Source organism: Gracilinanus agilis, chromosome 4, assembly GCF_016433145.1.
Source record: "Gracilinanus agilis isolate LMUSP501 chromosome 4, AgileGrace, whole genome shotgun sequence".
Lineage (NCBI taxonomy): Eukaryota > Metazoa > Chordata > Mammalia > Didelphimorphia > Didelphidae > Gracilinanus > Gracilinanus agilis.
The window spans coordinates 65,519,567-65,547,424 of NC_058133.1; the positions used below are offsets into that span (position 1 = coordinate 65,519,567).

At 38.2% G+C, this 27,858-nt stretch overlaps 1 protein-coding gene across 3 annotated transcripts in view; it reads right to left on the bottom strand.

The window, feature by feature from the left end:
• VAMP4 (vesicle associated membrane protein 4) overlaps window positions 1-13,439 on the bottom strand; it is a 47,907-nt gene extending 34,468 nt beyond the window's left edge. The window contains exons 1-2 of one of the 3 annotated variants that reach the window (XM_044671871.1): window positions 13,182-13,439; window positions 1,868-1,992 (exon numbers count right to left, since the gene is read on the bottom strand). In XM_044671871.1, coding sequence (XP_044527806.1) covers window positions 1,868-1,933 — 66 coding nt within the window. In that variant the 5' untranslated portion in view covers window positions 1,934-1,992; window positions 13,182-13,439. The remainder of the gene's footprint in view (window positions 1-1,867; window positions 1,993-13,181) is intronic. The other 2 variants (XM_044671870.1, XM_044671869.1) reach the window with 2 other exon arrangements.
• Window positions 13,440-27,858: the final 14,419 nt, after the last annotated feature.

The window sequence follows — 27,858 nt, forward strand, 5'->3', positions numbered from 1 at the left end:
ATTTGACTCAGGGTTAAGTATTGTGCTTCAAGAGGATTCCAGTTCATTAATTTCCAGGCTCATCTCTGCCATCAGCTTTCTGCCATCAGCCTTCTGCATGGCCTTTGGCAAGTGACTTAAACACTTTGAGTCTTAGGTTCTCCATCTATAGAGTATGTTGACTGTCACTTTCCCTGTAGTGAAGATGGGCTTCCAGCCCAGGGCAGTCTGCAGGGCACAGCCCAATCTGCATGGACCCAAGCCCAGGAATCCCAGCCTAGGCTTGTGGTGATGATGTAGATCTAAGTTTGGGGCAGTTGGTAGACTCAGAGCTGGGTTCCCAGATCCCTGACAGGAGAAGTCCCCAGGGTACTGACTGAAGGGAGAATGGCCAACCATTCTCAACTATTTCTTGAGAAATAATTTCTAACAACAGAGTCTACTTTCAGTTTAATATAAAAAAGATATGGATTATATTTATAACTTTTCCCCCCAGAAAAATAACTGACAATTGGGAGTTCTTAGCACAGAAAAGGTTTAAAAAAATTCTTGGAGAACAAAAAGAAAACAAGTACAAATTACCAGTATTAGAAAATACCAATATGATAAGTAATAAACTTCCATAAAGATAGTAGTCATTTATTGAAAAGGTCATATGTTAATTCAAAAAGTTTTATCACACAAGCAATTTGCTGATTTGCTGAACAGTGAAAGAGAAAACAGGTGCTGGTTTATTATTATTACTCAGATGGTGAGAGTTTAACATAAAGGAAAAACTCCCTAACATTTCCCCATAAGGAAATAAAGTCAATAGTTTAAATGAAAACTCCCAGATCACTTGAATGACTTATCATATCTTCTAATGCTATAGGGCCATAGAATTAGAGCTTCAAAGAACCTTAGCAATCAAAACTTTATTCTTACAAATGAAGAAACTGAGATGCAGCGGAGTAAAGTGCTTGTACAACATGGATCACAGAAGTTACAGTTAAGATTCAAGGCTTGGTCATATGACTCCAAATTCAGTAGGCTTTGTACCTATTTCATGGCAATTCAATTCAATAATCATTTTTTAGCATTAACTGTGGAATTGTGCTAGGAATGTAAAATTGTCTTTGTATGCCCCCCTCTTTTTTATAAATTAAAATTAAATTTTTTTAAATTTTTATTTTGAATATTTTCCCATAGTTACATGTTTCATGTTCTTTCCCTCTCCCCCAAAACCTCCTAAACCTCCTTAGCCGACACACAATTCCACTAGGTTTTACATGTCCCCTTTTCTCTTTTTAAAAGCAGTCAACAATTTAGATGGTCACCCCTAAGGACAGTTTGGATCACTATCCTTTGCTTTAACAACAGATAAATTAAGAGTTAAAATAATAAAAAACAGCAAATTATATTTGTGCATGCATAGACTAGAAAACTCCCTTTTAATGCTTACTTGTTAACAAAAGTTATAAGGACAGGACAAGTTTTGCTTTGTTGAGCTAAAATCTTTGCATGATAAGGACTTCAATGAGCCAGCTGGATCAATATAAAGAGAAAAATGAATGCCTTCATTTCCTCAACAGGAATTTAAGTGCCTGCTAAAAAAGTAATTTACTGAACAATCCCATTTCAGAACATCTACTTTTAAAATGCTTCATGATTTTCAGATACAAGTGCAACTTTCATGTACTGTTCTCAAAATAGACTAGTAATTTAAGTATTATATAAGCTGGTTTTAAAATGTAGGTAATTATATACCTTTTTAAAAAGCTAAAAAATCTGTCAGCGTTGAAATTATGATATACGATGATAGAAGCATTTCAATTAAGGAACTCATGGCTCTTGATAAAAGTCTTTCTACATAGAGACACTTTGTTAAAGCTACCTGCAAGGAACTTACCCTTTCACTTTTCACAGAACCAGTGACATCATCATCATTTAGGTGCCGCTTGAATTTAGGAGGCATCTTTATTATTCAAAAAGTTGTCTTCTTTTCTCCAACTTTAACAGGCAGACATATACCACCTAAAAGAGAAAAATCAATTTGTGCTGATGAGTTCAGCTGATATGAAACTTAACTCTATCATAGATTTAATAGAGTAAAATCTGAAAGGTTTAACCTTCCTAAGACATTTTAACATTCATCCAATTCTTCCCTTATCTATCCTTGAATACAAGTGAATAATTGTGAATAATTTTCAAGCTTCAAAAATTATTTGATTCTCTTAGATTATACTTAATCCCAAACCTATATTTATCACCTTTCTGTCCTTCCATCTTATTCTATTGCTTCCCTTATCACTAAAACTAAAATCATAGGATTTTAGGGTTTAATGGAACCTTTAAATATCAGAAGACTGACTAGGCCAGGAATTATTAAATATCTAGATCAAGGGGCTCAAATTTGAAACAAAGTGAACTTCTTTTGTGACATGGAACCCTCTGACAGTCTAGTGAAGCCTATGAACCATATTTTCTGAATCTTGTGGAAATTCTGACTTAAGATATGTCAGGGTATGAGGAAGTGAGCAAAAAGCAAGGCACAGAGCCAAGAGTCAGAGCCAGCAGAAGGTATCATAGGAGAAGAAAAGGTTAGGGCAGGAGGAGAAAAGGTTAAAGCAGCACCTGGGAAGCAAAGCAAAGTGAAGTCTTCAGAAAACTTATAAGCAACAAACACAATGAACAATGTGGCTGGGGGAAGGGGGAGTGGGGAGAAGAGGCACACACTGGGTTGGTCATATTCACAGGAAAAGAACAGAGCCAACTCCAGGTTTGGAACTGTGCAAAATCCATGAATTCCTGAAAAAAATCTGACATTTAGTTTTATGCCTAACAGAGTAGCTAACATGACAGCAAAGGAAAATGTTGAATGTTGGAGGGGATGTGGCAGAATTGGGATATTAATGCATTGCTGGTGGAGTTGTGAATTGATCCAACCATTCTGGATGGCAATTTGGAATTATGCCCAAAGAGCTCTAAAAGATTGCCTGCCCTTTGATTCAGCCATAGCATTGCTGGGTTTGTACCCCAAAGAGATCGTAGGGAAAAAGACTTGTACAAAAATATTTATAGCCACGCTCTTTGTAGTGGCAAAAAATTGGAAAATGAGGGGATGCCCATCAATTGGGGAATGGCTGGACAAACTGTGACATATGTTGGTGATGGAATACTACTGTGTTCAAAGGAATAATGAACTGGAGGAATTTCATATGAACTGGAACGACCTCCAGGAATTGATGCAGAGTGAAAGGAGCAGAACCAGAAGAACATTGTACACAGAGACTGATACACTGTGGTAAAATCGAATGTAATGGACTTCTGTACTAGCAGCAATGCAATGACCCAGAACAAAGCTGAGGGACTTATGAGAAAGAAAAACTATCCGCATCCAGAGGGAGAACTGTGGGAGTAGAAACACAGAAGAAAAACAACTGCTTGAACACATGGGCTGATGTAGGGATATTATTGGGGATGTAGACGCTAAATAATCACCCTAGTGCAACTATATGGAAATAGGTCTTGATCAATGACACATGTAAAACCTAATAGAACTGTGTGTCGGCTTGGGGGGGGGGAGGTTGGGGAGAGGGAAAGAACATGAATCATGTAATCATGGGAAAATATTCTAAAGAAAAAAAAAGAAAAAAAAAAGAATGAGGCCTTTTCACATCATTCAGGAATACAAGAGGAATTAGAGTATGACCTAAGTACAAAATCCCAATCTAAAAATGAAGGCTGAAGATATGAATAATCAGAAGAAAATGTTGAACAAAATGAAGAAATTCTCTGGACAGAGGAATTCAAGAGGTAAACTCAGAAGACAGCAACCACACAAGCCTAAGGACAGCCTCAGAAAAAAGAATTTCCCAGCCAAAATGACTATAAAAATACCTAAAAAATAAGATATAAAATAAAGTGTTAAAGAAAACAACAGTTAGGGAAAGAAGGAGAATTAACAGCTTAGAAGAGATGATGGTAAACCTCATGGAAGAACTGAACTCACTGTATACTAAAAAGGGCCAAGCAGAAAGCAATGGCACCATGAGTCAAAAAGAAATAATGGAACAAAATCAGAAGATTCAAATAACAGAAGAAAATGTTGTGGTGGTAGTAGTAGTGGTAGTGGTAGTAGTAGTGAAATGGCTAATATACAGTATTTTAAGTTTTGCAAAGCACTTCATAAATATTTCCTCATTTTAACCTCACAGCAACCCTGGGATGTGACTACTCTTTCTTATCCTTTTTTATGTATGAGGAAATTGAAGGAGAAAGAGGTTAAATGACTTGTCCTAGGCTTCAATCTAGTAAGTGCCTGCAGCAGGATTTAAATTTGGAGCTTCTGGCTCACCTTCAGCTTCAGCTTTCTCTGCCTCTATACCAGTTACCTCACTCTAGGGCAGTGATGGTGAACCTATAGACAGGTGCCAAAGATGGAACATAGAGCGCTTTCTGTGAGAATCATCCCACCCCCAAAGTTCATTACTAGAAAGGCAGAGAGCCTCTGGTGGAGCTGTTCCCCTCCACCTCTCCACTGCTCCTGATGACATTTTTTCATATCCCCCACCCCTCTGCCCAGCAGTCAATGGGAGTGTTTTCTCCCTCCCCCAAGTGGGGCAAAGGGGGGAGGAGAAGAGGGGGCCAGCATGCCATCTCTAAAAGGTTCACCATCATTGCTCTAGGGAATGACTCCAATCTGAGACCAACTGTTATTGATTAGTGCCTATCTGGAACTCACTCTAATACTGGCTCACTCAATCTGCTAAACCTACATGCAGGCTTCCTCAGCCCCTGGGGATGACTCCATCCTAAGGCCAATTCAATGATTAGTGAATCACTTCCTAGATACTTCAAAGTCAGAAAAGGTCCAGATATGTTGCTCTCACTCTCCATTCTACTCTACTTCTTGGAACTGGTACCTTCTGCCTTTCCCTTCCCCTACTGGTTTTCCAGTTCCCCATTAAGGTTGTGTCTTCCACACTTAGAATATAAGTTCTTTGAGAGCAGGGATTGTCTAGTTTTGTTTTTATATCCCTATTTAAAAACATACCATTGATCCTAGAATAAGTATAAGACAAGTTTTATCTATTTTTTAAAGTACTAGGGAAAAAATCAAAGAGAGATAATCTAATAATCATCAGATACCAAAAATCATAATTCAAAATGCCAAAATGAAACTTCCAGAACAATGTAGCAAAAATCCAGTTTCCAAGGCCAAAGGAAAAAAATGGCAAGTAGCAAAAAGAAAAAGTTTGAGTTCCCTAGAGTCAGAATCACACCAAACATGACAATTGTCATTATAACAGAGAGGGCAAGTTGTAATACAATATTTCAAAACACAAAAGATACAGGCTTACAACAAAGAAAAATCTATCTGGCAAAACTGAGTATAAATCCTATAATGGGAAAAATGTAACTTTAAAGAAAAAAAAAGATTTCCACATGTTAATATAATGAAATACTATTGTGCTGGAAGAAATAAAACAGTGGCTTCAGAAGATCCTGAGAAGGGTCACATGAACTGATGGCCTAGAATGATTTACATAATAACAAAAACATTGCAAAGATAAACTTTGAAGGACTTAAGAAATCTAATCAAAACAATAACTGGCTTAACTCAAGAGGGCTGATCATGAAGCATGCTATCCACATCCTGACAGAGAGGTGACAGATTCAAGGTAAATCAGAATACTCAGGATAAGACATACAGTATCTAATACAGCTAATGTGGGAATTTGTTTTCCTTGACTATGCCTATAAAAATAGTTTTTTTGTTTTTGTTTTTAATTAGGGGGGAATAGGAAGGGCAGTACTCAAAATAAAATGAAAAGAAGTGAAGGTCATTGAAGCATTTTAAAAATATACAGAAAAGGGGCAGCTGGGTAGCTCAGTGGAGTGAGAGTCAGGCCTAGAGACAGGAGGTCCTAGGTTCAAACCCGGCCTCAGCCACTTCCCAGCTGTGTGACCCTGGGCAAGTCACTTGACCCCCATTGCCCACCCTTACCAATCTTCCACCTATGAGACAATACACCGAAGTACAAGGGTTAAAAAAAAAATACAGAAAAGAACAGACAGTAGGATTACAGACAAATAGGACAGTTTTGAAAGTTACAATCTAAATTTATTACATATTTAAATACAGAAGCAAATTGTACATATTAAAAATTTGTTTTCCATACAATTCTCATTTTCTGTTCTACTACACATATGGAAATGCACATTTCATCTGTTTTGTTAAGTTTGGAATTTAAAAAAAAATTTAAATACAAAAAAATCAAGCTGGAAGTTAAATAATTTATTTTGAGTGAAATATCTAAAGAACTTTTTACTTAAAAGAGAGGTAGGAGTATAGATGTTTTAGAAAGAGCATCTGATTTAGACTTAGAAGACCTGAATGCTGTCACTGACGCTTAATAGCTATATACGACTTCCTTACCCTCAATTCAAATACCATTTATTAAATGCCTACTAGACATTGTGCTAAGCACTAAGAATAACATCTGTGTATGAGTGAAGGCATTTTGTAAACTGCAAAGTTTTGTAAGGTATCATTTGTACTTAAAACTGCAAATAATTGATGGTTTAGGCAGACACGGACTTGATTATAAGTTATAATGAAAAATAAGAGACTATTAACAAAGACAATAAATTTATAGTCTATTTTATGTACATGCATTTTAAAATCAAAATCTCCATTCTTGTTTAGTGTCCTGTATATAATTCTTTCATATGCAGGATTTCACTTCCACAAAAGGATCTTCTGTGTGAATAAGCAATCCACAGAAGTCAGAAGAGATTATGAATCAAGAATTGTTATATTTAAAGCCCTCAAATGCAAATTTGACTTAAATATGGAACCGATTAAAACATTTTAATCAAAGACTAGGGTTGATTCAGGTTAAAAAGATTAATAAACATAAATTTCCAGAACTGTTAATCAGTCAGTGTCCACGTTATTTCATCTAAACTCTGCGTGATTCCTTGACTCAAAATAATTTGTTTCTGACTAACAAGAGTCAAGGGTTCCACTGAATGACCTAAATATCCTGTGTCATCAATTAGATCACCACTACCACACATCTCTTTAACTTATCAAGGAAGGCAAGTTTGTTTTGTGGGAAGCTTTTGTTGTCTAAATTAGAAGGCTCTTCTATTTCATGGAAATGAGTATCTTAGTGTCCACATGATTCTTAATATTATGTGCCAGTGTAACTAGGAAGCACTGAATATACCAACACCTTTAGGCCTTCATGATGCTCCCCTTTTTCACTATCATAACACCTCCCCCCAAACACCATAAAATCCAATTATATTTATTATAAAGTATGCTAAAGTTCTGGGGGGGAAAGAAGAGAGCAGGGTTAGGCAAGGTAGACATATGAAAAGTAACAAAGGGTATTTTTTATTATTACTTTATATACACATGTATATGTACATAAATGCAAACAAAGTTTTAATAACAGAAAACTCTAGGTTTCCATGGCCTATAGATACTTTTTATAATAAGTCACGCATTACAACACTGAAGGCTTAAGGTCTCCAGTAAATTAAATGAAAGATAAAATTTCCAAGCCATACTAAGGACATAGAAACATTGTTCTTGCTCCATCCTAATGGATCCACAAATTCCCTGGAAACCAAAATTCATTGGATTATTTTTCCTTATTATTAGCTAATTAATGGCAATCCCCCTTTAAGAAAAGATCAATTGATGATGCCTTATAAAACATTATAATTCCAGAATTGCGAAAACGAACTTTCCAGAATTCAGAACTGTAGAATTCTATACAAATTCCCTCTACAATATTCCCCTACCAATAGACATTTAACCTTTGCTTGAATTACCTTTACTAAAGCACTTACCCAAAGCATTCCCCACATCTACTAGTTTTATAATCCTATTTTTTAAAAAAGGAAATGAGGTTAATCTGAAGTGACCTGTTTCTGATGAAATCATATCAGCTCTTTGTAACCACTCCTTTCCTTTCTAGATGTCACCAACCATCTTTTTCTCTCTTTTTTAAATCATAACTTCCTGTCTTAGTATCAATTGAAAGACATGAGAAAGGTTAAGAGCTAGACAGTGGGGATAAAGTGACTTGCTCAGAGTCACACAGCTAGTAAGTATTTGAGGCCAAATATGAACTCAGGTCCTCCTAACTCTAGGCCTGGCACTCTATTCACTGTGCTATGTGGCTGTCCACAATCATCAATTTAATAATCTGTTTAAGAATTCTCCTCAGAACTGAAGTCTAGCTCTCTGGATTATAGGCTCCATTCTCTTTCCTTTTTTAAAAATTGAGATATTTATTATTTGCCAGGCTTGTAGATCCCCTTATTTTCCCTATGATCTTTCAAATAACATTGATAAGAGAGAGGCCCAGTGCCTCTGATCCCATTCTTTCTATCTCCTTCAGAGAACTGTCTCCTTAATCATTTCCTATCAGTCTCTAATCTTTAAACTCCATATTCTCTGCTTCTACCAATTGCCTTTGAGTCCCCTCTATCATGAAATCTTCCCCTGACCCCATCATTTCAAGCCATCATTATATCTATCCTCCCTTTGTCAGTCAAACTTCTAGAAAAATCTACCTTTTTGCTCATTGTCTGCTTTTCCTCTCCTATCACAGATTCCTAAGTCCTTTGCAATCTGTCATTCCTTAATTGAAACCACTCTTAAAAATTACCAGTGATCTCCTAATTGTCAAGCCTGATGATTTTTTTTCTGGGTCGTTAACTTCTTGACCTCTCTGCTATAGTACCATTGGTAAATGCCCTTTTCTCATGGGTATCCTTCTCTAGGTTTTTATGACCTTTCCTGGTATCAATCCTAAGTCTAACTGCTTCTTTTCAAGTCTCTTTGGCTGGCTCATCATCTGTATCATGCTCTCTAACCATGAGCATTATTTCCAAGGCTCCGTCTAGGGCTCTTTCCTCTCTTTCTTAGTGACCTCATCAGCTTCTATGGGTTTATTTATACAGATCTATAGATCTATTCCCCAGTCTCTCTTCTGAACCTGAATCCCACATCATCAAACCTCTTTTGGACCTTCCAAACTGCACATCCCTGAGGCATCTCATAATTAAGCTGTCCAAAACAGAATTTATCTTTCCCCAAACTCATTCTCTTTCAAACTTCTCTATTTATGTAAAAGATACCACAATCCTTCCAGTTGTCAAGTTCACAAACCCACCATTATTCCAGATTTCTCACTCTCTCTCAGTCCATATATCTGACTGGTTGCTATATCTTGCCATGTCTACCTCCACAACTACTCCCAGATATGCCCTCTTCCCTATATTCATATAGCAACCACTTAAATTCAAACCCTCATCATTTCTTGCCTGGAATATTGCAATGGCTTCCTAACTAGTCCTACTACCTCAAGTTTCTCCCCACTTTAGTCCATCTTTTACACAGCTGCCAATGTGATTTTCCTTAAGGAATGATGTGACAATGCTACTCCTCTACTCAACAAACTCCAGGTGTTTCCTTATCACCTAGGAATCATATATAAGCTCCTCTGTTCAGCTTTTAAAGTCTTTCCCAAGATGCAGACTCTAAACAATCACTCTATTGCAAATATTAATAATTTGGAAATAGGTCTTGCACAATGATACATGCAAAACCCAGTGGAATTGCTCATTGGCTATAGGAGGGGAAAGGGAGAAGGGGAAGGAAGGAATATAAATCATGTAACCATGAAAAAATATTCTAAATGAATTAAATAAATGATTTTTTAAAAAAGAATTTAAAAAAAAAGTCTTTCCCAACCTGGCTCCTACCTACCATTCCAGCCTCTTTGAATATTACTCCCTACTTGTATTATTACATGGCTCCATCTCCTTTCCTTGTGCTTTTGTGCTGGCCATCCCCCATGCCTAGAATGCATTCCCCTTCTCGACCCCCCCCCCTTGTAGAATCTGTGGCCTTTTTCAAGACTCAGCTCTAGTTTTACCTTCTACAGGAAGCCAATTCCTGATCTTCCCAAATGCTAGGGCCTTCTTTACTTAACTACCTTGTGTTTATTCTGTTTATACATATATCCTTACTTGTTGCCTCATAGGTTAGAATGTAAGCTACTTGAGAGTAAAGACTTTTTCATTCTTTATATTTAAATCTCCAGCACCTAGCAAAGTTCCTGGTACAGAGTAGTATATTAATAAATGCTTGGATTGGTGGGCAAAGTGGTTAAATGGAACCACTTCAGTTAAGTTTAAAAGTTTGAATGTTAAGGGGACCTAATGCGAAGGGAAAGAATTTTTATAAACCACTTGGCCTGAGAACACAATGGTTAACAGGAATATCCCTGCAGTATTCTCATTTCTCTTTCCTCATTTTAGGCAAAAGTCTACTAAGCCATTATAATTTCAACATAGCATTCTAACAACAGTTGAAAGGTCAAAAGTGAAAACCATTCCATAAATTGTGTTGTCTACAAATACCAAACAAATAGATTGAGTAACACTAAATTGACTAAATTTTGGCCTTGATTTGGATTGTAAACATGCATGATTTATCCAAGTATAACTTTTAACATGTAAATCTATTATAGGCTGTAACTGCCTTGTACAGAGAGAGGAAATCTGTTGTTCATCTTTGAACTTTCTTTCTATTCCTTACTTCCTTTTCTTAACTTCTTTAATAACTCTCTTGAAAAAAAACAAACAACCTTCTGCCTTAGAATTAATACTAAATATCAGTTCCAATGCAAAGAACAGTAAGGGCTAGGCAATTGGGGTTATGTGACCTGCCCAGGATTATACAACTAGGAAGCTTCTGAGTACAAATTTGAATCTAGGACCTCCCAACTCCAGGTCTGGAGTTCTATCTACTGTGCTACCCAGATGCCCATTTAAATAACTTACAACAGAAGCAATTAGTATTTAAATAGTGAAGTCCAAACAAACAGTTTTATGTGCAGAGAACAGTATGAGAGGCTTCCTTCACCTTAATTCAGACAGAAACTATGATGGCAACTGCAATTGATTATCATGATTTGGAGTCAGACCATCTCAGTTCAATCATTAAATCCATAAGCATTAACTAAGAACCTAATATGTGTCAGATTTCAAGACCTGAAATGAGATAGCAAAGAAGAGAAACGAGATGATTCTTGCCTTCTGTCAGGCAACAAGAATTTATTTAGCACTTACTATGTGTCCGATGTTATGCTAGGCTTGAGGAGGTCAATCCATCAGGGAAAATAGCATTTAAGTAAATAGAAAAAAATATACAAATTAAATAAATATAAGTGGATACACTAATGACTGGGATTGGAGGAAGGTTGGTGATGACCCTTGAGCTAAACTTGAAAGCAATCCAAGATTCTGACATGGAGAAGTGAGGATGAGGGTGTCTGCAACAAGGGGTAGTGTATTCCAGGTATGACAGGCAAGCAATCTGTGCAAAGGCAGAGACAGATGGAATTTGGGGAATAGCAAGTAGGCCAATATGGCTGGAACGTAAAGTGGTCAATTCTGCTACTTACAAGTTATACAGCAAATCACTTATCTAACCTTCCTGGCCAGTTTCCTTATCCCTAAAATGAAAGTATTGGAGTGGAAAGCTCCTGAGGTCCTGTCTAACACTAATTTTATAATATTATGTCATCTTCCCTGGGCTAAACACTTTTTCATACAGCTCATAATCTGTATCAGTAGCATATCACTATTTTTTGGATAAAGAAATATAGATTTTAAAAAACATGGTATCTCAAGACTTCTTCAAAGGGCAGGAAGGGGGAGGGGCTATTATGTAAGGCTTACTGATCAGCAAACATCCTTTAGAACATAATTCCCTAACCCTTTAACATTTTTATACAGTCATATAAAACTTCACTCTTAAATAACTTGGACTAGAGAGCAAATTAGGGAGTGGCAGAAAGAGCAATGGATACAGAGTCAGACAGTCTGGGTTTTCAGATCCTACCTCTCTTTCATCTCTTTGAGCTTTAATTTCCACATCTATAAAATAACAGGGTGAGGTGACCAGCTCCAATGTCTCTTCAATCTCTAAATTCTATTCTAGGCTAAGAGCTTGTATAAAATTACACTTTCTGCTCTCTCTCTTTCTTCCCTAATCTTTTAATCAGGATTTTTAGCTTCTGATTCCTAGAAATGCAATTAAGAAAAACTAATTGGGGTCAGAAAGCCAGTCATTTGGTAACCCCTCATACCAAAGAGTGAGATTGAATAACTGGCCCATTACAACACAGTAGAATTACTGGGTCCGAATTATTAAGAGCTCAGTTCAAATCCTGCCTCAAGACATTTACTTTGCCCTGAGAAGTCACTTTACTTTTTTTTTCATTCAGTTTTCTTATCTGTAAAATAAGGATAATAATAGTATCTAATTCAGGGGGTTGTGGTGAGAATCTAATGAGATGGCATCAGTAAAGTACTTTGCAAAACTCAAAAGTGCTATATAAATGCTAGCTATTAATCGTAGACAGCAGTCATTAAGGTATGTAGATTACAGAACTTCCAGGTGCAGGTGGATAGCACCGAGTGTAGAGTCAGCCTGGAGTCACTTCCCAGCTGTGTAACATTGGGCAAGTCCCTAACATACAAGGAGGGACGGAGGAGATGGGGAGAGGGAGAAGGAGAGAGAGTTGTGCCTGAGGCACCAAAAGGATAAGTGACTAGTCCAGAGTCCCAAAGCGCTATGCTAAACGCTGAGGCAAAACTGGGGCAGTTCCTGCTCTCATGGAGCTCACAGTCTAATGAGGGGAGATAACATGCAAACAATTCTGTACAAACAATCGAGAGACAGGAAAGAATTGGAAATAATCAGGAGTATTGAGAATTCTTAATAATAATTACATCTTAAAAGTATATAGTATTTTAATGTTAGCGAAGAGCTTTACACGTATCGTATGTCCCAAAAATCTTAGTGCAGTTCTAAACTACGGAGTCTGTCATTTGTGGTAGCTCATTAACTCATTTGTTTTACTAATTGAAGTAAGAGGGGCAGCGAAAGGATGGATTTGGGGAGGGACTTGGCTCCAGCTCTCACCCCCGTGGGCCAGGCTGCCTCTCCCCCAATCCCTCCAGCTGCCCGATCCCGGCCCCTGCGCCCGCCCCCGCCCTCAGCCCAGTCTGGCTCCAACCCATCCCGAACCGGGGGGCCGGCGGACGGGCCGTTGGCTCATAGGGCCATAATGACCCCCCCCGACCCCACCACCCGCGGCCCGAGAACGGGGCTCCCCAGGTACCTGAGCGTCCACCGAGAGCCTTCCAGTTGTCCCTCAGAGCCAGGCCGGGCCGGGCCGGACCGGACCGAGCTGGGCGGGGGGAAGGGAAGGGGAGGAAGGAAAGAGGAAGGGGAGGAGGGGGAGGGGGAAATGGCCGCGGGCGCGGACCCAGCGTCAGTCCCTTTGCTCCTCCGACGCCCGCCAGCCCGGACCAGCGAGCATCCAGGCGCTCGACGATCCCCGCTCCTCCGTAGGCCAGGCTGGAGGAGTAGGGGGAAGGGGAAAGGGGGCGGAGCTGCTGCGGCGCAGGCGGCAGCGATCGCCGAGTGGATCGATGACCCCAGAGTCCGGCGGAGGGAGGCCCCAAGATTGAGCTGAATCTCTTCGGCCCCGCCTCCGCAGCCTTAAATGGCCAGTCTAGAGGGCTTCGTGCGGCTTAGGGACTTCTTAGAGATGGTGGCCCTTTTGACTCCACCCTCTTTCCCCACCCACACTTACCTGCTGGGGCGGGGGGCCGGAATGGGGGTGGGTGGTGGGGAAAGGTCATCTGAGGTTGACTGGACAAGACTTTACTTTGTGGGTCAAAAACCATCTGGAAACCGCTATGTGCGGGAGGATGGCCAAAGCCAGGGTTAGGCAGAGGGCGACCCTCTGCACCCCCACCTCCGACGAATGTTTGTTCATTATTGGTGAGGATAGGTAGGTAGGGAGTGGAAGGAGTTGAAGGACTGGAAGAGAAGCATTTAAAGACTGGGATTTCAAGGGCAAAGCAATTCCCCCACCCTCACACCTTTCCCCACAGTGGTAGGTAGGAAGGGAAAGGAGGTTGTTTGTACTACGAGTTTCGAAGCCCCTTTATGGAAAAAGGAATTCCATCAGACAAATTTGTCGTGGTTTCTTTTTCCACCTCTTTGAAGATTCATCTCTGTTTTAATGTGATGGTTAAGCCCTTCAGACCTATTCATATAAGACGTGTCTGAGTAGGGCATTCCCAACTACCCTTATCTTGTGCTGGAATTTTTAATAATATGAATCATAGCTGGAAATCACGAAATGCTTTAATGTTAACTGTTAGTTTTATATATACCGTGTGTCCACAAAGTTTTAGTGCAGTTTTAAGCTACTAAAGCTTAAAAAGTAGTATCTCATTATCTCATTTGTTTTATTTAACTATTTTTAAATTCTCCTCCCTACTGTTTACTTTGCTTGTAATCTATTACTTATATTCTTTCATTTTACCCCATAAACTTTTGTCAGTTTTTATTTTATTACACTAAATCATCCTCTTGCCTGCTCCTACCTGTATACGGTGGTTTATAAACATGGCATCTGTATGTTTGATAAGGGTTCATATCCTGGAGTCCATGAACTTAAAAAAAAGTTTACAACTATATTTATTTAAATATTTATATATTGTATTAAAGTTTATTACTATTTCAATGTAATTTTCTTTTAAAGGCAAAAAGTAGTAGGGTAGGTCCTGCCTGTTCTAAAAGTGGGTACAGTCCAGTGTTCCAGTAGACTGAACACTGAGCTGGGAATCAGAAGACCTAAGTTCAAATCCAGATTCAGAAACTTACTCTCTGTGTGACCTTAGACAAGTCACTAAACCTCTACCCTAGTTTATTCAACTGTAAAATGGAGTTAGTAATAGCACCTGAATCCCAAAGTTGTTTTGATGATCAAATGAGTTAATATTTGTATAATGCTTAACACAGTGCCTGGCACATAGTAGATACTTAATAAATGCTTGTTTTCTTCCTTCCTTTGAAATTGTGAGTATTTTGTTTTGTGTGTTCAAAAACATTTTTTTTCTGAGAAGAGGTCCATTGTAGAGTCTTCACTAGACTCTCAAAGGGATCTGTGACACCCTCAAAAAAGTCACCTGCTTTAAGAACACCTTAAGAAAAGAATGTTTGAAGGACTATCACATAAATAATTTTATTTGATCCTGAAGTAATTTTGATGACAGGAATTATTAACTTCTATTTATAGAGGGGAAACCACACATCTATAAGATTAAGTGACTTGTTTGAAAGCAGAGTTAATAAAAGATGGAAACTGAATTCTACTCATGCTTGCACTCTTTCTATTATATCACATTTTTTTTGCCTTTTTTTGGGGAGGGGACCTTCAATTTCATCAATGTTTGGAACTTTCAGTGAGGAACATCTTCTACCACAGCAGTCTGCCACTGTTCTTCAGCTCAGTCATAGAGAGTTGCCCAGGGTCAAGTAGAAGTGAAGTGATTTGTCCACATTGCCAGTATATATCAGAGGTTGTTCTGGAACCAGGTCTTCCAACTCTGAGGCTGCTTTCTTATTTATGATGTCACACTGCCTCTCATACCACAGATCTTAAGAAAGGAAAGAAATTAAAATAATAAGAATAGTTCAAAGGGGGAAAGCAACAGTTCTAAGAACAGCAAAGAATAGGTAAGAACAGGTAGCAGTGTCTATCAGCCTTGTTCGGCCATCTTTAACTATACCTGCCAACCACCTTTCTATGCCTGGTCATAACCCAAAGGTTAAAAATGTGTGATGTAAGGGGGCAGCTAGGTGTTCAGTAGATAGCCAGGCCTGGAGAGGGGAGGTCCACAGTGACCCTAGGCAAGTCACCCAATCTCCATTCTCTAGCCCTTACCTGTCTACTTCCTTAGAACGAATACATATTTTTTATTCTAAGACAGAAGGTAAGAGTTTAAAAAATATGTGTGATGTAATTGAAAAAAGGAATTCTGTTAACCTGGAATATGCCCAGCTCTCTATGCCTTATATTTACATTTGTTTTTCAGTCATGTCCAACTCCTTGTGACCTCTTTTGGGGGTTTTCTTGGCAAAGGAACTAGAATGCTTTGTCATTTCCTTCTCCAACTCATTTTGCAGATGAGGAAACTGAAGCAAACAGGGTTAAGTCCAAAAGTATCACAGTTAGTAAATGTCTGACTGGATTTGAAATCAAGAAGAGGAATTTTCCAGACTCTGGACCCATCACTCTATCCACTGCACCACCAAACTGCCCTTATTTGCATATAAATATGCAACTATTCCTACTAACAGAGAAAATGCTTGATTATTTGTATTATAGTAGAAAGACCTCTGACTCCTTACCAATACCTGTTAGCATTATCTTGTATATAAAGCCTTTTCTAATTCTTCTAGCTCCTGACTCCTCAAATAAACATAAATTTGTTTTTAAATTTTCTGTAACTACTTTTATATGTTGATTTACACAATAGATAACAAGTTCCTTAAGATCAAGAATGGCTTCCCTTGCGTCTTTGTATTCCTAGTGCCTACCACCATGCCTGGCACATAGAAAATGCTTAATAAATTTGTGTTGATTATAACCTCAAGCAAGGTTTTTTTTTTTTTTAATTTTACTTCTGTCAATAACAATTCTAAGAAAGAAGGGCAAGGGCTAGGCAAGTAGGGTAAAATGCCTTGTCCAGTATATGATTTGAGGTTTTGGTTTTAAAAGATTACTACAAAAATGAATAATATGGAAATAGGTATCAAGCGATAATACGTGTATAACAGAGTAGAATTGTTTGTCAGCTCCAGGAGGGAGGAAGAGAAGAGGGTGAGAAAATGAATCATGTAACCATGGAAAAATATTTTAAAATGAAATAAAATTACTTGTCCAGTTTCACACAGGTAGGAAGTATCTGAGGCAAGATTTGAACCCAGATCCTCTTGACTCCAGGCCTGGCACTCTTTCTACTGTTCAACCTAGCTGCCCACAGGCAATAACCTCACAATAAACCAGTCTTATCCTTAGCAAAATTGGGATACCTTATTTAGCTTATAGGGTTGTTGTTGAGTATGAAATAAGATGATAGATTTGTCTTGTAAGAGTTTAATTTTAGGTTTTATGCTAAATATGAGTTAGAAAGTAATATTGTGGTCGCCAATTTTAAAATATTATAACTTAAGTCAAAATGACTTTTAGAAGCTTTTATTTACAAAGAGGAGGGAAGAGTGAAAGTGTAAATGCAGATAGACAGATTCCTAACAAGCCTACCAGACTTTCTCTGGTGAAGTTCAGCTCAGCCCCCAAAGGGCTTCCCCAAGACTCTGTCTACCTTTTGGATTTTCCAGTAATCCTCAGCCAGAAGTCCTGGTGGTAATACAAAAGATGCAAGAGAGGCTTTTGCTCTTGTAGGGGGCCAACTGAAAACTTCTGGCAGTTAGAAGCCTTAGAATTCTGAGAGAAGTCAGTTGGTTCCTGAGGCTCGAACAGAGCGGAAGGACTAACTAGAGCTCTCCTTTGACTTTTGATTTTGCTTTTGGCCTGTGCTTTGTCTCTGGACAATTTGAACCTAGCTAATTTCTCTGGACCTCTCTCTAACCTTCTCCATATTATTTCCCTGTTTCCCTGCCTATTTCCCTGGGGCTCTGGGAGGCAGGGTGACTGTTGGGTTTTTAGTAAATAGACTTTGTGGATTTAGTTTCCCCAACAGGCAAGTAGGACATCCTTGAATTCAAACCATCCCTTTAGTATACCCTCTACTTTAAATAGCAGCCAAATCTTCCCTGGCCAAGAGAGCAGGTTCTCGGTCAAACCCATTCCTGTGACCCTCCCCCATCTTGAGTTTCTCCCTAGCGGCTGTCAGAAACCCCAAACCCCTCTCTCCTTCCAACTCTGAACATTAATAACTCTCTTTGTTACCTAAATCAAACCCTCTGGAGAATCATTGTGTTGAAGAATCAGGCAAGGGTTGAAGGGGAAGGATTAATTCTCTTTATTTCCTGAGGGAAACTGGAGGCATCCATCTTGGGAGGAAGTAGTTGCCCAACGCTTCCTCCTGAATCCCTTCAGTTTCACTGACAGGGAGGAGCCTTGTGATTCCTCCTTTGAGGATTTGAGAAACTGACAAGAAAGCCCTCAAGTCAGATTCAAACTATTTCTGACTGGCCCTATTCCTTGTGTCTGTAAAAGTACCTTTCCTGCCTGGAAGGGTTCAGCCTATTACCCCCAGTATCCTCTATCTGTAGCCTGAGTGTCTAGTCTGTATTAGCTGCCTCTCCTGAACACCTCACCCTGTACCCTTACCATCCTAATACCACCTTATCCATTCCTCCCTAAACTCAGCCATCCCTTTCATTCCTCTCATATTACCTCAATCACCTTTTACTCCTCCATCACTCAGCAAGGGAAGGAGAGCATCCCCCAACTTTAGTGTATCCCCCTTTTTATCCATAACATGTCTTCAGCCAGGATTCCACCAACGCAGCCTCCTCCAAAACCAAGGTAGGAATCTCAGCTACTCACCCAGCAAGCCAACACAGGATCCAGGGGAAAAGTCTCCTTCAAGCCAGGAAAGGAATCTCCGGAATCAATCTCTCCAAATGCCAGGAAGGGAATGAATGCTAGACCATGCTGGTCTCTTTTATGCTTCTCTTTCCATATCATTTCTTGTCACTTCCTGTCACTCCCCCTTCTTCACAAAAACCAATGGCAATCTTAGCTGTCTTTCAATTTACCTAGCATTGCCCAAGGTGGGAGGTGGGGGGTGGGGGAGGGCAGAGTGGCCTTTGGAGGTGTGAGCTTACTCTAGTAACTGACACCTGAACTCTCATACTTAATGGTAAGTAGGGGTACTTTAAATTCTTGATTTCCTTAGTTAAAAGTAGACTAGGGGAGAGTTAATCCTATCTTCTGTCTTTACAAAGACAAAGCTCTAGCACAGTGCCTGACAAATAGTAGGCACTTACTAAATGCTTATTTGATTATGTGAATATGTATTATTATTATTAAAAATATATTTTAAAGGACCTAGATCTTTTCCCTTTCTCCTAAATTATATTTTAAATGACATTTTGTTACTGTCTTGTTTCTTGGTGTAATATTTATAAGGATTTTATCTTATAGCTGTCAAAATACCAAAACTCATAGTGCACTACAATCACCAAATGCCTAAATTTTTCTACAAAATGATTTGTTAGTGTCTCTTACCTAGATGTAGGAAAAACTCATAGTGGAGTCAAAGAGAATACTTTCCACTAAAATCACATGTAACTATTCTCACATTAATATGGGCTTTCAGTATCTTTCCAAAACTAAACCTGTCTGGATGGGGCTAATGATTTATTTTTCCAAAATAACTTCATCAGGTAGATCTTTAGGCCTTGTCATGTTTTATATATTGTTATTGATTAATAGTATGATTAATGAGATTTTAGACAGAAAAAGTACAAATTGTGTCTCTTTCCTACCTGCCCATAGTACAATGTGGAGGCAGAGATTCCTATAAACCTCCAAGGGGGGATTTATCTCCCCCACACTGGAACCATGGCCACATGGCCCATAACTGCCTGGTTCTATTGTTGATTCTCTATTGTATCTGTCCATTCTTCTGGCTTTTAAATGAAGGAATACTGAAGCTTATTACAACCTTACAAACTCAGAAAGTTTAGAATGGTAAGCAGTTAGAGAGGTTAGGGAAGCAGATACCTTGTTGGGTTTTGTAGCCATTTAGCCAACAGCAAATTCTTGAGGAGTGACCTAAGGGCCACAGCATAGGGATAGTTGAAATGAGAACTTATCCAGCTTTTTGGAAGTGGACTTGATGGGACCAATGTTATATAGATATTGCTTTAAGTTTAGCCCATTCTCCCCAACTGCCATAATGGCACAGAGAAGAGTGTTGGTCATTCCCCCTTCCAGGTGCTGGGGAATAAAATGTTTGTAATTTCTGCTCTTGCTATGTCTTTAGTAAATATACTCTGTAAAAGCTTTAACAAGTACGCATGTGGGAACAAATCTGTTTCACTTTTTTTGACTGTATTAATATTAACATGTTTACTTTTGATAATACCAAAGATGGGTCAGCTAGGTAGCACAGTAGAGTGCCAGGTGGAGTCAGGAGGACCTGGGTTCAAATCTGAACTTAGACACTTCCTAGTTGTATGACCCTGGACATGTCACTTAACTCCAGTTGCCTAGTTCTTACCATTCTTCTGTCTGAGAACTGATACTGAGATAGAAGGTAAAGATTAAAAAAGAAAAGAAAATATGTCTAAGACCAGAGCTTTTATTGCTAGAAGGTTTGCATAATAAAGGAATGAAATTAGGGCAAAGATCATGTCCCATGCTGAGTAGAACTAAAAAGAACCTTGTAAACCTTGTAGATCCTGAGAAAAACCTTCTTGACTTAATCCTAAACATACTTTTTTTGGGGGAGGGTGGGGAGAATCCCCATAATGATTTGAAAATATAAGGACTGATAAGCAGAACTTTAATTGGAGTTAAAAGGAATTTTCTAACCCCCAAAATGATAGTTGACCAGAGCAGACACCTTGTAGAGTGGGGCAGCAGGAAGAGCTCTGACAATACTCAATCCTTGCCTGAAAATTTCTTCTGGTTTCTGCTGACTACATGGCCTGGTAAAGTCATCTTACCTACTAACCTACATTTTGTAGATATGTGCAGAAATGAGCAGCCATATTTCTGGGGGTGCAAGCTGGCAGTTGCCACTTTAGAACATGGAACGTGGTAGAGCACCCAGGCTGTATGCCAGGGTGTCGGTTAAGGACAGAGTATAAAAGGAGGTCTCCAAACCCCTGGGAACTGAACTTCTTCTCTGACCTCACCTGGAGGGTTAGGGAGGTTTGGGCCCCCGAGGGTGGTTTCTGGGAGATTCTATTAGGCAGGTAGGAATTATTCAATTATCAGCCAAATATTCAATACTTCCTTGGCATAGATAACATCTTACATACCAGCTAGTGAGAAAGCTACAACCAAGAACATCTGCAACTGACCCAGGGGCTGCCCAGCATCTGGGCTCAGCAACAAGCTACGGAGTTTAATTTGCCCTCAAAGCTATCTCTTCGCTAAGGTCATAGGGTTTTCCTTCACCCACCTACCTTCCCTTTCCTTCCCTCAGTTATTTATAATAAATCCTGTTTAACCTTGAGCCTGAACATTCTTGGAGGCTTGCTTACCTATCAACAACCATCCTTAATAGCAGTCAGATCTGTGTTACAGCTTAAGTTAAGCAGGTCATTCCAAGCCAGTTATCCATTTCCAATTTGAGCTTTCAGGGAGTTTTAATAAGCTTCCTGGAGACATTTTAACTGTCTTGGCTGGAATGGTCCCAAACCCTGGGCCTATTAGCAGAGAACCTTGGGCTTAAAGGGGACCTGACCCAACTGCTGCAGAGGTTATCCAAGTCTCATACAGCCTTGGTTTGGGTTTCCCTACCCTTCATATTCCATCAACATCTTCCCAGGCCCCTTGGCTGCTCCTATACCATCCACTTTATACCTGCATTACACTACATGGCCTGGTAAAGTCATCTTACCTATTAACCTACATTTTGTAGATATGTGGACTAAAAGAAATTAACCTTACCTTGCTAGGGTATGGTTTCTTAGCTGTTGAATCTCAAACAGATAGCAGCACAGGAAGTACCTCAGAAAACACAAAAGATAAGAGACCAACAAGAGACAATACAGTGTCCAGTAGTTAGTGTTCATGACCAAAAGAAATATCATTCAGAAGAGAGCAAAGATGCAACACTTAATTTGGTCCAGGAAGGAGCACTGTGATAGCATCATCAGAGAATATTGACAAACTAGTCAGCATCAAAGATGTGAACTGTGTATAATCATTACCACAGGTTATTGGCACATATCTTCTATGAACATGCTTCCTGCCTATGTATTCCTCTGTAGGTGATTTATTCTCTGCTTGTGTGCTCCAGACCTGTGCCTAGAGTAAGAAAGACCTGTCTTTGCATTCTGCCTGGGATACTTGCTGACTGTGGTGATCCTGGATAAGGAGGTATACCTGCCTCCCAGGTATATTTTTGTGAGGCTCAAATGAGGTCATCTTTATAAAAATGCTTAGCACAGAACTTGGCACATACTAAGTGTTTTAATAAATACCCATTTTCTTCCTTCTACTTATCCCACCAATAACCTGTGAGAGAATATAACATTCTTATGTACAGGAGTAAAGAATTCTTCAACATACCATAAAAGAAGCAATGGCATGAAGAGAGAACTTTGGTTCAAATCTTATCTCTGGTGCTTACTAACTTTTACAAGTTATGTAAGCTTTTTGGGCCTCAGTTTCCTTATATGTAAAATGAGGAACTGAATTAGATGGCCTCTAACTTCTAATTGTACATTAGAAATCTTAGGAATTTATTCTGCTTTGCTGTTTCATTAAATCTATTTTGCTTTGAAATAATGTGTATTTTCTGGTTAAAAATAAAAGTAAGCACATTGATGGGGATTTATGAGCTATGGTTTCCAGTAGGTGCTGACTCACAGAATGCCTTAAACTCATCTGAGGCAGTTTTGAGGGGAGCCCACTCAAGAGTGAAGGCTCAAGTGCTACACTGGCATTTATTAGGAATTCTGACAGATTTCTCTGATTTTTTGTGATTTGGAGTTTCCAAGTCCAGTGGATGATATCCATCTTTAAAATAGCTTTACAGATAGCTACAGTTACTCCAGAACATATGGGCAGGATACATGTTATCTGTTTCACTCTGCTATATAATACTCTTTCGAGATTGAATTTTAACCTATTTCAGCACTGTACTCAAAGATTAGGTGATCAATAAATATATGTTGAATAATTAATTCTATTTTTTCTGGGGATGGGGGAAAGAGCAGCTAAGTGGCATAGTGATAGAATGCCTGGAGTCAAGAAAGCCCAAGTTCAAGTTTGGCTTAGACACTTCCTGATTTTGTGACCCTTGGGAAGTAATAAGGTTTTATTAGGTTAGATGATAAATATAGGCTGTTGTGATTGCTTTTTGTCTGACAAGACAAACTGAGTAGTACTATCTATTTCAGAAGGATGCAAAGAAATATTTGACTTTGCAAAAGGATGAGATAAAAGAAAGATGTCTGACTTTTTTTTTTACTCTTGACTTCATCAGATAATATAATGGTATAGTTACTAGATAAAGTCTTATGCTTTGATAATGTGTACTCATCTCATTCCTATTTAAACATTTGGAGTAGCATTTTAGCTTAGCATTGTGTATTCCTTAGAGGCTTTTAACTATGTCTTTACTCCTACATCCAGGAAAAGGACAAGATAGTTATACTGATTACAATAAGCTCCAGTGCACCACTGAGAAACAAAGTAATTTTTATTGGAAAACAGTTTTCTGCAACTCAAAAGTCCATTTCAAACAAAATAAATGTAGCTAAGATAAGAAACTAATGAAAAAACTCTATATCATTACTTTGTTTGTTTATTGCCCATTTCATTGGTGTTCCTAAGTGAGTAAAAGCCTAATAAAGAAACTGCTTCAACCATTGTCATTGAATGGTCTGCAAATTGTAGTCTAGAGAGAAGTGCTTCATGCTTCTGATATGATGTTGAAGATATATAGGGAATTGTCACAAAATATATAAGAACAAGAGTCACTCTCCAAGAGAAAAATGATCAAATGAAAGGAATGCTTTATACATTTTTATTATCTTTTGTTTTTCTATCAGCTACGTTTACGCCTAACTCCTCTTCTTCCCACTCCTAGAAAGCCATCCCTTTTAATAAATAATTCTTCTTTGAAAAGATGAACAACTTTTAAAAGAAAAAAAAGTCTCTCAACACTTTTTAAGAAATGTTTCAAATCACTAGTAATAAGGGAAAAGTAAATCCTAACTCTGATGTTCTACCCCATTCCCATTAAATGGACTTCAAATGAAATATGGAAACTGCCAAATGTTGAAGAGGTTCTGGAAATACCAGCACATTCATAGTCTGTTGGTGGAATTGTGAATATATCCAAACCTTCTAGAAAGTCATTTTAAATTTTGTTTAAAAAAAAGTCATTAAGCTCTTCATTTTCTTTTAACCTTATCATCTTGCTACAGGTATATATCTTAAAGAGGTCAGACAGAAATAAAGATATGTGTGCACACACACAGAGACTAACCAGAATTTTTTTTTTTTAATGGTAGCAAAAAAACTGGAAACAAAGTGAGTCAGTTGTGGATTGGAGGAAGAAAGTATGTTACGTATTAATGAAATGGAATATTGTTCTGTTAGAAATTACAAATATGAGCAATTTAGAGAAGCATGGGAAGACTTTTGACTTGATACAGAACAAAGAACCAGAAGAAAAATACACACAATTGCAATTATGTAAATAAATACAACTTTAAGAGGAAACCCAACAGAGATTAATTGCAATGACTTATCTTGGTACCAGAGATCTGATGTCTATTTGCCTAGCATATAAATGCATACCCAAAAAGCTTTGGGCTTGTCAACTAGTTATTTTAGTATTATGAGACTTTTGCTCAATGAATATGTTTAAATCAAAGAAAAAACCGATCACAAAGGAGCACAGAAGTTAACCTGCAAAATGCGAAAGAAGCACAAAGGTAAAAGAGACCAAACCAATCCTATGGGGATTGATGACATTCTGTGCAAAGAGTTGGAGAACTTGATCATGTGTGAGACTCGAGGTTGCAGCTGTTTAACATATGATAAATGCAGGACTTCGTTGGGGTAGGGGAAAGGGGGTACCTCAGTGGATTGAGAGCCAGGCTTAGAGACTGGAGGTCCTAGATTCAAATCTGGCCTCAGATACTTCCCAGCTGTGTGACCCTGGGCAAGTCACTTGACCCCCATTGCCTACCCTTACCACTCTTCTGCCTTGGAGCCAATACACAGTATTGACTCCAAGACGGAGGTAAGGGTTTTAAAAAAAATTAAAATTAAAAATAAATAAACAAATAAATACATAAATAAATACATAAATAAATAAATAAATGCAGGACTTCCTTGTACCACACTCTTTATCAAGTATATAACATCAATTGTTCTTGCTCCACTATCCTGAAAGGCAAGGAAAATGGTCAGACCAGGTAATGCTATTTCCTTTCCTTCAAGATCTAGTTACTTTTTTTTTTATTTTCTTCCATTATGTAGCAACTTAATGTAGTCCAAACTGTTGAATTGGGTTAGTAATGATTGTCATTGCAGGCTTATGAGACATGAATTGCTACAAGAATTTGTGATTTGTTATTTTTTTTTCTTTCTTCTTAGAATTTTTTTCATTTTTAATATTGTATATTTCACTTAGAGGTTATTTAAAATTTTTTTTGGATTCTTTGATGTTTTTGAATATTGATTTATATGCCTTATAACTTGAGTATGTATCTCTATGTAATTCTTATATGTATCCCTGTATCCTCCTCAAGGGGGAATGTGTTATTATCCTCTTGGGGGGGGGGGGGACTATGCTATTGTTGTGAATTTTTTACTTTGAATTTGAGTTTAATTTAGAACAAGAGACTACCTCCCCAGAATCCAGAAGGTGAACTTTTTGATCATTGAGGTTTGTAGGTATGAAATGTTGCATAGGCTATTGAATAGGGCTGCTTTGTTAGTCACTTTTCCTTTGTTACAGGGAGGATTCAATGGTTAATAATTGTGATTTAAAAAAAATAAAAGGACATATAATACTAGTTCATTTCTATTCATTATTATATCTAGCAATGTAATCAAACTCCTTTACTCTACTGCAGTTATGGGCAAACTACAGCCTGTGGGCCAGATGCAGCCCCCTGAAATGTTCTATCCTGCCCGCAACATTATTCCTAATCTGACAAATACAATGAGTAGGATACAATACAATAAAACTTGGAAAGAGTTGCCTTAGAAACAGACTGACAGAGGAACATCTTCTTTCCTTTGGCCCCCCTCTTTAAAAAGTTTGCCCATCACTACTCTATTGGATTTCTCTCGAACTATTGATAATTTTTCCTTACTGTGTTTTCAAGAAAGCTAATTGGCCATCTAGCCTTTTATGAAGGTTACTTCTAAACTATCTTCTAAAAAGGACAACTTCGCAATGATTTTTCTAGGAAAATTGAAAAGGGTTGTAGCTTATGCTTTTTGCAAGACGCTAGCTCTGATATTGGCATTATTAGTAGAATGACTTTAAGCAGATCACTTGGGCAGTTTTTATGCTGTCTCATTCCTGCCCCCACCCCCAATAAAAGTGTGAAGGGAATGATATTTTTTTATTTTATATTTTGAATTACTTTGAAAAATGACTCTTCATGCTTTGAGCTTATTTCCCCTACCACAGTCATGAAAAAAAGTAGCTTCTTCAGTATCAGCAGGAGAGGGACATTTTCTGTCTTTCTTTGTGGGTTGGTTTACAGTGGAGGTAGAAAAATAGTCTTCCAACATACATGAAGTTTTGTGTGTGGTCACAGACCACATGTAGGTGTGGACTATGGTTATGCATTATTTCAACCACAAATTTGCAAATGGTAGCATAACAGGGAAAAGTCAGAGGGAAATTAGCATTTTGCAACATAGTATGGTGGTTAAAGTGATGGAATTATAGGCAGAAAATCTAATTTTGAACTCCATTTCTGACACTAGCTATGTGCACTTGAACAAAACTCTGAACTTCAGTTTCCCCACCTGTAAAATGGGACGAATAACATTGTAGTGCCTATTTCAGATCTAATTCTATCACAGGGTAATTTACATAAGATCATAATGTGTGCATATTTTGCAACATAAATATATGATACACATTTCAGTTGTCATTATTATCATTTATTTCTGGCTTATGTTGTAACTGCTGCTATAGACCCTTATTCAATTTATTGTTTGTTCTGTACTTAACAAATACTAAAAAAAAAAAAAAAATCAAACATTTCTAAATATCAAAGAGAAGATAAAAAGAGTTATATGGGAAACTGAATTTCTATTATGTATAGCTTGCTTTTTATTTTCTATTTTTAAACTCTTACCTTCCATTTTGGAGTCAATACTGTGTATTGGCTCCAAGGCAGAAGAGTGGTAAGGGTAGGCAATGGGGGTCAAGTGACTTGCTCAGGGTCACAAGGCTGGGAAGTATCTGAGGCCAGATTTGAACTTAGGACCTCCCATCTCTAGGCCTGGCTCCCAATCCATTGAACTACCCCAGCTGCCCCCTTTAGCTTGCTTTTTAGAAAGCATTTAATTCAAGATTATTTTCAAATCTGAGTTGTCTGTTTCCTTCCGAGTTTGTTCTCTTCTACACATTTTATATGCTTGTCACCTTCATTTCTGTTTTCTTTTTCTTTTGACAATACTATCTCAAATTTACCAGACCTCTTAGAGGGTGAAAAGTAAAACAAACAAAAAATTTGTTCAAATAAAGATAGCTAAACAAAACAAATACATACACCTCCCATGTCCAAAAAGGTAAGTTTCATTCTGTTTCTTGAGTCCTCAGTAAGAAAGTGAGTAGTACATTCATCACTGGTCCTTTAGAATCAGGATTGGTTGTTATATTGATAAAGGTTCTTTAATTAAGGTTCTTTCCAGGCTGTTTTTCTTTATGATACTGTCTCTGTAGATTTTTTTTTTGGTGGTTCTGTTCACTTCACTTTGCATCAGTTCATACAATTCTTCCCAGATTACTCTGGAATTATTCCTTTCTTCATTTCTTATAGATCAGCAATTGTCCATTATAGTCATATAACATGATTTGTTCATCCATTCCTCTTGTGATGGGTATTCTCTTAGTTTCCATCTCAATATAAGAGCTACTAATACCTATATCTATATGATACACATTAGTCCTTTTCCTCTTTCTTTGATTTCTTTGGGGTCTATGAGGATGGAGAGGGGGAGAAGGAAGAAGGAGGAAGAGGAGGAGGAGGAGGAGGAGGAGGAGGAGGAGGAGGAGGAGGAGGAGAAGGAGGAGGAGGAG